The sequence below is a fragment of the Carettochelys insculpta genome, chromosome 16, assembly GCF_033958435.1.
Source record: "Carettochelys insculpta isolate YL-2023 chromosome 16, ASM3395843v1, whole genome shotgun sequence".
Lineage (NCBI taxonomy): Eukaryota > Metazoa > Chordata > Testudines > Carettochelyidae > Carettochelys > Carettochelys insculpta.
The window spans coordinates 37,437,792-37,451,893 of record NC_134152.1 but is presented as its reverse complement, the minus strand read 5'-3'; the positions used below and the strand labels follow the sequence as shown (position 1 = coordinate 37,451,893).

Here is a 14,102-nt window from a genome sequence, read left to right as displayed (position 1 = left end):
ACCAGGTAATCTGGATGGAAGACCAACCTGTCATTTGCACACATGCTGGGCAGGCTTTTGCCATCAGGCCTGAGCGCTGGCTTTTGACAACTAAACCAGCATTTATCAATGGATTGCAGAAAGGAAGCACTGTGCAATAAAACCAGTAGTTACTATGCCTGCATCCCTCCCCCCCACTGAAAACAACTCAGATTTCTTCACCTAAAACACCCCCATCAGTGCGAATTGACATTCTAATAAGGAAAGCATTATTGCACCCGATTTAGAAAGTGGCATTTAAGGTAGAGTCAAAGATGCAGATTCTGGTTAAGTATCCAATTTGTTTCCCAATGAGTGCATCTTTGATGACCATTTACCATTTGGCTCACGCAGATACAAGGCCTTCTGTGTGAAATTGCTTCCCATCTCCTGGCTGCCCAAAGCAAGATTTAATACCAAACTACATACTGATTGGCACCAACACATAGGAATAAAATTGTGTAGGGCAATAAAATCCCCTTTCAGTTGTTCCTGGAAAAGCCCAGCTGTGATATACACGACCTTCCATGTTTACAGGCAGAGCTTTTTCCAATTGCTTTTGTCATTGAATTGGTTTCATTGGGTTGGTTTTGTAGGCTAGCTAATGAAACTTTTTTCTAGAAAATGCATGACTTACTAACACAAACAACAAGATGGTCATTAACTTGACAAGAGCCCTGCAAATATCTGCTTTATATCTAAGGGTTTCCGCATCCATGGATATGGATGCAGATATCCATGGCTTATTTTTGCAGATGTGGATGAGGATACAGATACAAATTTTGTATCCTCATGGGGCTGTAAAGATATCTACCTCTCTGTAATGTGTCTGGAGACATGCTGTCATTTTAGCTTTCTGGGCATCTTAAAATTGCAGTCAGGTATGGGGTTTCTTTTTTTTTTTCCCCTGGGAGGGGGAGAAAGGGCAAGTTAAGACAATGCAATGCCCCCCATATCTTTTTATTTCACAAAAATATATGTACGGAGCCACCACTTTGTTGTCTACATAACGTCCATGAGACAAAAAGGGAAGGATTCACACAGGAGACCAGGATGTATATGCATAGTTAAATTTCCTCCCATGCAGCTTCATGGTTGCCAGAAATGAGAAAAGCCATTACAGCTCTATCCAGCAGATGTTTTAATCATGCTCTCTTCTTGTCGATTTACAGCATTCAGGTTTTGACTGATGCGACAGAAAATAAAACAGACAGCTTGATTTATCACTGCTCCAGTCTCTAATCACTTGCCAGTCTTACTCCCTGGAGCACTGTGGGGATAATGATGTTTAGCATAACACCAGAGAATGTCTCCCTCTCTTCATTTATGCTAGACTTGGAGAAATAGCCTCCTCCCCACAACACCCACACCCTCAAAAAGTTGGCAGAAACTCCCGCTCACCTTAATATGACAATTTCTAAATTAACAGGAGCTACATCGACACGGGAATGCTACATCGAAATAGCTTATTTCGATGAATAGCGTCTACACGTCCGCCAGGGCTGGTGCTGTCGACATTCAACGTCGACGTTGGGCAGCACTACATCGAAGTAGGCGCTGCAGGGGAGCGTCTACACACCAAAGCGGCACACATTGAAATAAGGGTGCCAGGAACAGCTGCAGACAGGGTCACAGGGCGGACTAGCACTTCCGGGGCAACAGCTAGCCGCTCCCTTAAAGGGCCCCTCCCAGACACACTTGCAGTAAACAGCACAAGATCCACAGAGCCGAGAACTGGTTGCAGACCCTGTGCACGCAGCATGGATCCCCAGCTGCATCAGCAGCAGCCAGAAGCCCTGGGCTAAGGGCTGCTGTACACGGTGACCATAGAGCCCCGCAGGGGCTGGAGAGAGCGTCTCTCAACCCCTCAGCTGATGGCTGCTAAGGCGGACCCCGCTATTTCGATGTTGCGGGACGCGGATCGTCTACACGTGCCCTACTTCGACGTTCAACGTCGAAGTAGGGCGCTATTCCCATCTCCTGTTGGGGATAGCAACTTCGACGTCTCGCCGCCTTATGTTGATTTCAACTTCAAAATAGCACTTGCCAGGTGCAGACGTGGAGAGCGCTATTTCAAAGTTGGCACAGCTACTTCAAAGTAGTCGGCTCGTGTAGACGCAGCTAGGGAGACTTTATTGCTACTTTTTACTGAAAATGACTGCCAAGTGACCTGGAAAACAATTGCTTCCCTATGACCTACTTAAAACCTGGAACACTTCAACTTTTCCCCTCCAAGGAGCCAGTACTAGCAGGCCTGCAGCAACTGCAAGGGGGCTACATGACACCGTAGCAACAAATTTAATTGTAAGTTGGGTCATTGTCCATCAGCAGGTGCAAGTGCTACTTTCTCAGAGCTGACAGAGTCACATTTTTAACATAGCCAAGATGTTTTAAAAGATAAAGGAGCGCTCTACCCAAAACCCCAATGTCAAGAGAGCCTGGGCTACAGCTGAGTTCTGTCCAACTGAGGAATGGAGTCAAACCTGAATAAGAAACAGCCGCATCCAGACTCTAACAGGCTTTGATCACTTAGGGTGCAAATAAAGTGAGGTATTCACTGAAGTCTTTGCAGGGCTGGCTCCCAGCTCAGTACACTGCTTCATACAGAGTCTCAGTTAAGAAAGCCATTTGATCAGGTAAAATTAAGCCTAGATCCTGCAAAACACATACACAGGCACCTAAATCTGCAGGATTCTGGTCTTACTTTTTACCTTAAAATTAGTTAGGAATGCCATTAAGAATGTGATTGGATCCTGGCCCTGATACTGTTCTACTGCTCCACAGATACATGAAGTGTCCCTGCTGCCACTCAGCATGGTCAAGGACTTTCTGCACAAAAGGTGCTAAGCCTGGTGACTGCTTTCAGCTTCCACGCTCCACCCCAGCACTCCCAGTCCCTGGGCCTTGCACTGGAAGGCAAGCAGCCCAAAGCCCCAAGCCAAGCCCCAGTGACGCCTGGAGACTGCTACATTCCCAGGCCCACAAGGTTACCCCCTGGGATGTTCCTGTGCCACCACTAAGGGCTAGTCTACAAAAGAAGCACTGCATTGGTGCACAGGAGCGACTAGTATGGGGTTGCTGGGCTGGGGGAAGGAGGCCACTAGCCATGTGGCCCTGCTCCGCCCCGCCCACCTCTTCCTGCAGAAGTGTCGCATTCCTTCCGGGAAGCATGGGAACACATCCCTTGCATTGCTTTTGGGCCTCACCACTCTGGGGGAGGGATGGGACTGTCCAGTGTTGCACTAATGGAGAGTGCAGGGGTGGGGCTGGGAGGGGCATGTCTGCACCCCCACGTGTCGCCTCCGTTGGTGCCGATGCAGCAGCACCACTGTAGCCCATCTGGCACAGCTGCTCTGTGCCAATGGGAGAAAGCTCTACCACCCGCTGAATAAAGCCACCTCTGCAAGAGGCAGGAGCTGTTGGCAGGAGGCAGATTCTGGTTGAAAACCGGACACCTGGCAACCCCTATGCCACACATGCTAACTCCAGTATCTCCTGTCAGCCTGGCTGGAGTGACAGCAGACACATAATGCTTTGGAAGAAGAAGCCATCAGGTGTTTAATACCCCTCGAGATACATCGGAAATACCAGAGAGGCCCCTGTGTGGCAGAGGCCGGCCTGTGACACCCACATCACAGGAGACAGGATCTTCTTGTTAAACCACTGCAGGCTGGGGGAGCTGCTCCAGGAACATGTACCCAGCCACATGGCATGGCCTTGCCTATGTAGCTCCATATGCTGCATCCCCCTGGGATAGCCAGCCCCAATGCCCCTCAGACCCCACTCTGCTCAGCACTGATGGGAGCCGCACACAGCAGGGCTTCTCCCAAGCAATGAGAGACACAGCAGCACAAGCAATCTGCATTCACCCTCCGTGGAAAGTCCCCATGCAGAAAATAAACCCCAGATAAAGGGATGAAGCCACGGAAGGTGGAAGCAGGGGCTTTGTGGGGCACTCTCGCCCTCCTGCACAGGATGGGGAATGGAAGTCAGACACCTGCCCTTTAAGCCTGAGCAGTGACACGTGCATTGGAAGATGCATGTTAAGGGGGCACCAGCTCTCTGCTGCAGGTATTCACAAGATGACTGGCAGCTGGACCCTTACACACAGCACTTCCTAGCGCTCTCAGAGGGAAAGGGGAGTCCCTAGTCACTTGTTCTTTCATGTTCAGAATGAACTGAATCCCACTGAAATCAATGGCAGGATGCCCACCAGTCCCAGGAGGGCTATATCTCACCGCAGAGGCAGAGAATTTAGCACCACAGCTTTGCTATGGAGTGTGGCCACAGGATGCAAATCTCTAGCAGGTTGCAATATAGGCATCAACTTCCCATCTAGCAAGGTTGGGGAATGCTTGACCCCACCCCTTCTCCAGACCCCTGCCCCACTTTTTCCCAACCCTGGCCTGCCCCAGCCTGCCCCAGTCCACCCCTTCTCCAAAGCTCCATCACTGCTCTGCCCAATCCCCACGCCTCCCCCCAGCCCCCGCCCTCCTGGAGCTTCTAGAATGTCGTGAGACAGCTGCTCATGGTGCTCCGGAAGCGCTGGGAGGGCAGGGGAGGTGTTGGAAGGGAGGGGTGCTGACAGGGGAAGGGGCGGGGGGGCTTGGCTGCTGGTGGGTGCTCAGCAGCACCCACTAAGTTATCTCACTCGCCAATGGAGGCAGCACCTATGGGATGCAATATTGCAGCCCAAGGGGGAGCAAGCAGGATGGCCCATTTCACAGCTAATTGGCACATGGCAGGAAGGCATTTCCCCCAGGACAAGAACTCCTGAACTGTGCCCCATAACAGGAGCCCATGCACTCAAGTTGCTCACCAATGAGTCTTATTAGCCATCTGTATGGGTAATTCCACGATGTGCACTTGTCGCTGCGGGGCGTGCACCCCAACTTAGGTGCACACCGCAGCTCTGGCCCGCAGCTGCACTTGCAACTCTTCACCTAGTGCATTAAAACCCAAGTCATGCACATTCTTTGCCCCATCCAAAAAAGCAAAGGCTTCCCCCTTACCCCTTTGCAGATTGCCACAGCCTCCTTGGACATGGATTTGGGATAGGCTACATTGTGCTCCATGATAGACTGGAAAAGTTCATCTTCATCTTCTCCTTCAAAGGGTGCCTGTGGAGGAAGGAGGAAGAAAGAAGACAAGTTAAGGGGCATATTATTGGCTCTGGCAGAACACCTGTGTCTACAATCTCCAGCTAGGAAATCAGCCACTTCTTGTCCCTGCTATTTCTCTGGGTGCCTCAGCCTCTCCCTATGCCTGTGACCCCTGATTCAAACCCCTGCATTGCACAAATCACACTGTCCTGCTTCCCCACTTCTTCTGGTGTCAAAACACATTGCTCTCCAACAGCTGCTCACAATGGAATTTAAGTACCAGAGAGGCAGCCGTGTTAGTCTGTACCTGCAAAGACAATGAGAAGTCCTGCTACACCTTATAGACTAATAGATATTTTAGAGTATGAGCTTTTGTGGGTAAAGACCAGCTTCGTCAGATGCAATACTAAATGGAATTTAACAAAATCCTGCGGGAATCAATTAAAATTCAATTACCTGGCCAGCTAGCATTTCGTAGAGCAGAACACCAAATGCCCACCAATCCACTGACTTCCCATAGGGCTGATAAGCAATTATCTAAAAACAACAAAAACAGCAGGATTACAATGCTTCAATTATTAGCCTCTTGCCACAATGCAAAATAATTCCAAACAGCAGTCCAGGTCAAAAGGACAGGGCTATTTATTCATGATTGGATTTTCAAAGGGAAGGAGCACTTGTAGAAATGGCTGAAATAGCCCCTACCAGCAGGTGTCCAGGACCTTCGAAAGCCAGCACTTGTTAACCTGGCATATGTAGGATATCAGTCACTCAGCTTTTTCAAAAACCCCAGAACACACAGCTTCTGAAATACCGCAGCTCTAAGGAGTCAGGGAAACTGAGCTGCTGCATGAAAAACCAACGTGTGACCAGTGCGACAGGGTGAGGCAAAAGGTTGCTACAGCAGCGGGGAAAGCAGCCCAAAAAGGAAGAGAAGGGCCAACTCCCTTGTTAATGAGAGGTGGATCACTGCAGGGCAAACAGAAGCAGCTGGCAGGGAACTGGACCAGGCAGATGAGGACCAGCTGGCTCCACTTAGAGGCTTATTGAAGGCCTGTGTTGTAAAAGCTTCCCCAGTTGGGGCGGGAGAAAGAGCGAGAGAGCGAGAGAGCGATATGGATGGATGGATGGATGGATGCTTAGCAGGTTGTGGGATTCTAGAGGCAGTAAGGAGCCAGACTCCCACCTTAGAAAATGGCTACTAACCTGACTCCTGAGGAAGGGAGAGGACTGCTGGTCCCAAAGACTAGCTAGGGAATGTGGGGCTCTTGTCCCACAAGAAAGAAAAGTAATATGATCGATCAGTGATTTGCTTTGTTCACAATTGTAGGATGCCCCTGGTGCCCCCCACCCCTGCCAGGTTCATGAGTGCAGACACAACATTGTTTCCACTCGAAAATTAGGCCAAATTCTTCTCTGACTCACACTGGTATAAACCTGGATGAATTCCACTGATTTCTCTACAGTTGCTCTGTTCCGTTTCACCAGAATTTGACCCTCAGTAGAGGTGTAGCTTTGAAAAAGGCTTATGGAATTTTAGTAATTTTGAAGCTGGGAGATTGCATTCTTACTTTGTGAAAATAGCTCAAACTTGCAGAAAAGAACAAAGAATAAAAGCTCTCACAGCTGTGCAGCAGCCCACCTGCTTGCAAATGTGACCGTTTTGGAGTTGAAATGGATAACAATACAATTTTCAACTGAAAGCCATTATATTTGTGAAATGTTGAGTCGAAATTTCATTGGAACAAGGGCCAACTGCTTGCCTCAGAGTGTGGAATCGCACATTTTTTGAATGGCTCTGTTTGTAAAAACCTGAGCCTACAAAATCACGTTTATAGCCTTGCAGCAAAATCAGTAAGATCATTGATCAGCTTTGCATACAGCTTCATTTAACTCCGCCTACGTCAAGAACAGCCACGACTCAGGGCAAAGTACGACTGAACCCAACCAGAATAACCTCTAGCACAGAGAAACTCTCTTTCTAGTGAAATAAATTAAACGTTCCAACACGGTTCCAGTGCACTGCAAGGTTTCAATTACAATTCCGTTCCCAGAGCAACTCCAAGCAGATAGCGAAGTTGTTCAGTGTGAAAAAATAATGACCAGCTCATGAGAAAGTCCCACTGTACCAAAATAAGCCTTCTCCACCTTCTTCAAACATACAGGGAGTAACAAATGCCCCAAAGTTTATGCTTCAAGCATGCAGACAGATTGCTGCTAAGCATTCTTGCAATCGGAGCAGACCAGAAACTGCTTCCAGAAATGTGTGTCCCTGAACAGTATTCAGACCACAATTAATCTACATCATCAGGACTGTGAACTGTTCATGTGCCTTTGTAGTACCTTGAATAAGCGCCCAGGCTATCACAGACAATGGGATTGCTCACGTACTTCAATTTAAGCACATGCTCAAAGGGCTTCACTGTCTCAGGGTGAGAATCCTCATAGGCTTGTAGGACTGCGTACTTAGTGAATAAACCTTGCTCACCGAAAGGAAACTTTTAGACACATCAGTCTAGATGATAAAAACACTGTGGCTACGTCTACACGTGCAGCCAACATCAAAATAGTCTATTTCGATGAATAACGTCTACACGTCCTCCAGGGCTGGCAACGTCGATGTTCAACTTCGACGTTGCTCAGCCCAACATCGAAATAGGCGCTGCGAGGGAACGTCTACACGTCAAAGTAGCACACATCGAAATAGGGATGCCAGGCACAGCTGCAGACAGGGTCACAGGGCGGACTCAACAGCCAGCCGCTCCCTTAAAGGGCCCCTCCCAGACACAGTTGCACTAAACAACACAAGATACACAGAGCTGACAACTGGTTGCAGACCCTGTGCCTGCAGCATAGATCCCCAGCTGCTGCAGAAGCAGCCAGAAGCCCTGGGCTAAGGGCTGCTGCCCACGGTGACCATAGAGCCCCGCAGGGGCTGGAGAGAGAGCATCTCTCAACCCCCCAGCTGATGGCCGCCATGGAGGACCCAGCAATTTCGACGTTGCGGGACGCGGATCGTCTACACGGTCCCTACTTCGACGTTGAACGTCGAAGTAGGACGCTATTCCTATCTCCTCATGAGGTTAGCGACTTCGACGTCTCGCCGCCTAACGTCGAAGTTAACTTCGAAATAGCGCCTGACGCGTGTAGACGCGACGGGCGCTATTTCGAAGTTGGTGCCGCTACTTCGAAGTAGCGTGCACGTGTAGACGCAGCTTGTGTGTCTTTAGCCGTGAAAAAGCTAATGCACAATCCCTCTGCACCCCCGGGATGTTTTCTGTGAACAGGAAGGACTACTGTACCAGCATGTGTTTTGGCTTCCCAGCTACTTAAGGAAGGAAACTACTCCAGTAGTCAACACCCTGGAGAGTGAAGGAACATCATTGCTCTAGAAACCCAGCCCAGCTCTGTCTGAATGGCAGTACTGATGATGCCTATGGGTGAGTGTGGGAGTGGGCATGTTTCTGGCATTTTATTTTCCCAGGTACAACTGCTCAATGGGGAAGCAGGAAGGCAACCTGCAGTGCCAGTGTGTGCACACAGAGTTCTAACCAGGGTGGAAGCCTGAGTCAAAGGAATCTGCTTCTGCTCATCTGTGCTCTGAAGGGCTCTTTCAAGGCCCAATTTATTTGCTTTCCTTGCTGCTGCTGGGCGTCGTTTCAGCGTACAGAGTTTGATGGGCCTTAGGCTGTGCCATCTGTTACTTAACACAGAACAATTACACAATTTATTCAACCCAATTACAGAATTCTATTCTGAATAGATTCATATATTCAAATGTAAATGCAAATCACATGCTAATCACAGTAAAATATACATACAGTGATTCAGTGCAACTCCAGGAGGTTTTTCTGTCTATTCTCACACTCGAGCCCCCACATTCGACTGAGGCCCCAGTCCTGCAATCTGACCCACACCGACAGACATCTGAGTCCACCCGCAGCCCCCCTTTCCATCCTATATAAACAGAAAACCCTGTCCCATTCTACCTCCTCCTCCCTTGGAGGGCAACATCCATGAAGAAGAAAAGGCAACTGGTTATTTTTCAAATTACTCTGTCAGTCTTCCATGAAACTAACAGCCACTTGCTTTCACTGACAGGTGTGAAATGGAGCAGGTTAAATATGAGCTTCTCTCGTCCAGTATTTCGGAAAGCTTGGAAAGGACCCAGCCACATGCAATGGGTTCATGGGGCAGGGTTTAGATAAACAATGCATGACCAGTCCTATCTGCCTAACAGATCAGACTAGCTCCCAAGTTACCATTCTGGTCTGCTACCCAGAGACCAATTATGGGCTCTTACCATGATCCATTACTTCCCCAGCAGGACAATAATGTGTTTTCGCCCTTTAAATCACAGGCTTCATCAAATGACCTATTAGCAGCCTATGTTAAACCTGCAAAAGCAGTGACATTCAGCTAAGTCTAAAGATACAGAGCTGCTATCATGTCCCTGGCTTCACAGGGGTCCTGATTCAACAAAGTACTTACACAACATGCCTGATTATAAATGCATGAGCAGCGTGCTTAAAATCAGCCACACAGCTTTTTAGATGCGTGACTGTTCTGTTTCCTTTCAACGATGGAGAATTACTGAGGTCAGAAGATGAGTTCATCTCTGAATTTCCCTGACTTCAAATTCGCCTAGTGTTCCTTTCACTTGGTCCTTGGTGATTCGCCATTGCTCTTGGAAATTCAGGAGTGAACTACTCACACCAAAGTCCTCTAAGAGTAAAACATATTAAATAGAACAACCAACCAATCAACCAACCAAAAAACCCTTGCAAGAAACCAATGCTGGTAAATAAAACACCAGAAAAAAAACCTACTAAACAGCACTCTCTCTTCACAGGAAACTACCAGTGAGGGCCATTCAAGCTCCCTTAGATATCAGAGTGACTTGTACCTTATACTAAAGCAAACAAGCTTACGTCCCAAGATGTTTCTAACTCGAGCTCACAGTATCATAAAACATTTTTAACTTCTTAATGGAAGGCAGGAATGCCTAATGGTGAGAGACCTAGACTGGCATTTAGGAGATCTAAGTCCTAAACTTAGTTCTGCTAGTGAACAGCTGCGTGAGCTTGGCTAGGTGTGCCTAGTTGCCTCATTTATGAAAGAGGAATACATTTACTCATTTTCTTGAGATCTCTGGGTAAAGAACATCATCAAAGGTGTAAATAAGAATATTATTCCTGAATCCATTAGCAATTTTGCATCCTAATTTCCCACTCACTGCTCTTCTATTGGAAAAAACAAATTGAAGCACAGAAAAAAAATGTTTGAGGGATAAGATGAATACCAAAGGACATGGCCATTTGTCCTGTTTTGAATGAGTATTAATCACTCATAGCAACAGGACTATTACTCTTAATATACAGAGTCCACAAAACACATGTATGTGCCAGTAATTAAATATTTCCCTGGCTAGGATGAAGCACAAACCAGTTTAGCATACTGGAATATAATGTGGCATACTTCTGAAGGAGATTTAGTTCCTTAAAATGTTTCAATAGATAAATACTAATATTTCATTGCTGAGCATTCAGGCAGAATGTAAGATGATTTCTTTCTTTCTTCGTTATTTTTTAAAGAAGACGGGTATTTATGAGCAAACGCCTCATTAGCTCCCTTAAATAAATGGCTAACATGCCCCCAGCTGGTACTTTAAGCATAGTTTGTCATATACAATGCCATCCATTGTTAAAATAATAAGCTGACACAAGCATTAAGATACTGAACAGTTTGGAAATGTTGGTAACAAGTTATTTCAGAGCCAGCCTGCCACTTTTCACAGCAAGTAACGTGATGGGGCTGTCTCCAGATCTTTTCACTCATTGGTGATTCCATTTGTTACAGCTCTCTGTTCTCCAAGCCTAGCCCAAAAGAGAAGTTACCCTATTGTGACTCCACATTCTAGCACCAACGAGGCAGCTGATTTGCCAGGCAAGGCCAGAATATAAGTGATATGCTGCCCACCCACCTCCATTCCAACTACAGACTTCCAGCATGAAGACGGGGAAGATAACCCTCCATTGGAGGTGGGCTGGGAGAAGGGCTGACCAGCCAGCAGATCTACAGGTGAGTAGTTTTCCCCGGTTAGTCATCCCTCATCTCCCAGCCAGCCCAGTGACACCATTTACAAACAAAGGATGTTACAGCAGTGAGTGGATGGCACTGGTTCACCTTACTAATGGCGGAAAAAATATCAGCACATGAGGGCAGATCCAACAAGCCAGGGCACATGAAGATGAGGAAGAGATCAGGTGGCCACAGTACAGATTTCAGAAACAGATGCTTCTGCCATCTGAGGCCAGTCTTTTCCAAAGGTGAGCTCTGGTGAGACATCCCAGGATTCATGTCAAATCCTGAGATACTCACGATCCAAGCAGGCGAAGATTCTTGATTTCTGCACTAATAGGGTTTGGGGGGCAAAAAGGACATCCCCACCCAGGTAGGGGAAACACAACACCTGGATTCCTCACCTGGGAAAGATGGGCAATGAGGACTCAGCATTTCCATGAGTACTCAGAGAGTGCCACCAAATCAAGAGGCAGATTCAACTGACCTAAAGGAGGAGGGACAAAGGAAGCTACTGCCCAGAGAGGTGGCAGCAAAGTGACAGGGGGTGGCTGGCTAGAGATGGAGACAATGTAATAGGCTTCCCCAGGTGGTGAGTAGAGAATTAAAGATTGGGAGCTTATGAATCCCCCTCCCTGGGCTAGTGAGTGCAGCCCCATAACAAGAAGTGGCGGTATGGCTTTGAGAAAGCCCTTGTCCCGGGGCCTCAAGGAGGTGTCTGGGAAGGCCAGAAGCCCCCAGACTGAAGGAAAGGGGGAATTCTGGCACATTTAACACATTGCAAAGAGGCCCCTGTGAAGGCTAAAGGCTCTCAGCTTCCATCTGTCTGCACCCTGAGCCAACACTACAAAAGGCACAGAGGCCTTGCCAGCCTCCCTGAGTGAGGCCAGGCGCTGGAGACTGATGAGGCTATTGAGTCATCTCACAGATTCCCAGATCAGGTTCCCATAGGTACAGGAGCTGGCAGGAAGGGGTACTTGCTTTCCTGGTTGGAGAGCAGTCCATAGAGAGGCATTAGGTGGCCTTGAGCAGCAGCACTGCTGGCCCTCAGCTGCGAATGACTGGGGAGGACGCATGTCCCCTGGGCTGGGAGGACAGTGATGAGGTTCTCGGTGGAAGATTTGGACCCTATGAGCAGTGGTCCTGGGAGAGGAGACAGGCCTGGAGCCAGAGTCACCCTGCCCTCCAGTCCAGCAGGAGAGTGTAGCTGAGGAGGGGAAGACAGAGAAGCAGAGAAACCCTGCTGGCCCAGCCAGTGAGTGGGGGCCTGGGTGTGAGGAGAAGAGCTCCTGCTGGGGTGCTGGAGAGGGGTGCAGAGAGATCCAGACCACACTCCTAGGCGGGGCAATGCCCATATCCCCAGCAGCAAGGGGGGGCTCCACTGGACACCTCATTCCATGGGAATGGAGACGGAAAACAAACATGTGCTGCCTGAGAAGGGGAAGAGACTGCATCCTGGATACTGAGCCCCAAGCCAGAGCCCAGAGCAGGCAGCAGAACAGAGCTAACCCAGTAGGCGAATGGCCTCTGTTGGGTCTGAGAGCAGCAGACTCCAGAGGGGCCTCGCTGGAAGAGCAGCTGCCAGAACGGCCAGCCAACAGGCATGGGAATCCAGCTGTGCTGCAGGGGAATGGAGCTGGCAACAGGCCTCTGTGGCTAGAGGAGAACGGACTCGGAGCCAGTAACCGATATTAGCCAGCGGGAAGGTGGTTTGAGGGAACAGGAGAGAATCCACCTGCTGGTTTCCTCTTGTCTGGCTGGTTTGTGAACAGGGTCCTGGGGTCTTTGCACTAACTGGCTTCAACTTAGGGCCTACCCTCAGCCTCCTCCCACCATCCAGCTGCTAGAAGAGAGCACTGAAATGTTGGCACGAGAGCAGAGAATGGAGGCACCTTGCTTGCAGGTCACAGAGAGCTGGGAAGGAAGTAGAGGGACTGATGCTGAGATATTAGCTTTGGGAGGCCTTTGGCTTCCTTGCTGCTGGGAGGTAGATATAATAGGAATGTCTAATTGCAGCTGCTGCTGCAACCAGGGGAAGAAGCAGAACAGACCACAAAAATATTCAAATGAATGAATGTCTAGTGGAGTCCTGGGTGACAAAGCCCAGCAGCCTGACCCTGGCACCCACAGCAGCCAACGACCCTCGGAGCCGAGCAGCACTGAGAATTCCTTTCCTGCAGGAAACTGACATCTAAGCATTGACATTCATGCTGTTATGTGACAGGAAGTTGAAATTTTCCTCATTAAGGAAATTGTGAAAAAAAAACAAAAAAACAAAACCCGCAGAATTTTCAAATCAAATAGTTTGACTTCAGTATCTTGAAACGACACAAAAGTGCTTTGTTTTGAGCCATTTCAACATCCAACTGTATTTTCTGATGGTGCTGGCACATTGCCTCAGGGGAGTTGTCGTTGGGAAGTACGTTGCTTTCACTTTCACCATTGGCCAAGGATCCCCCACCAAAGGACACTTCCCACAATGTAGCCAGAGTTATGTGACTCCCATGATGCACAACACATCTTGGGCAGAATGCTATCAGCACACTACCTTTTGAAGAGTGGAGGGACAGAACTACAACTACCACAGGGCAACGTCGCACAGTAGGGAAGCACATTTTGTGTTTTAATGACTTTATTTGAAATAAATCATTGTGGGTCAGCTAAAAATGAAATATTTCAGATCACGCCAAACAAACCCTAAATGGGGAAAAAAAAAGATTCTGACAGAATTAAAATTTTTCCATCAAAAATTTCAGTTGAGTAGAAACTACAATTCCTCTTGCAAAGTAATTCCATAGCAAATTCCCAGTGATCTCTTGCACCCATTTTGCTTTGGATGCACTTCTCACTTGGCCCTACCTTACCTTCCTTACCTCTGGTTTCAAAAACTGGAGCCACCTA

General features: G+C 48.2%; 1 protein-coding gene across 4 annotated transcripts in view; it reads right to left on the bottom strand.

The window, feature by feature from the left end:
- The window catches only part of PRKCB (protein kinase C beta), a 244,397-nt gene that overhangs the window by 40,880 nt on the left and 189,415 nt on the right, over positions 1 to 14,102 (bottom strand). For all 4 annotated transcript variants that reach the window (XM_075011091.1, XM_075011088.1, XM_075011090.1 and 1 more), the window contains 2 exons: positions 5,577 to 5,657; positions 5,031 to 5,138 (listed from right to left, as the gene is read on the bottom strand). In XM_075011091.1, the coding sequence (XP_074867192.1) occupies positions 5,031 to 5,138; positions 5,577 to 5,657 (189 nt within the window). The remainder of the gene's footprint in view (positions 1 to 5,030; positions 5,139 to 5,576; positions 5,658 to 14,102) is intronic.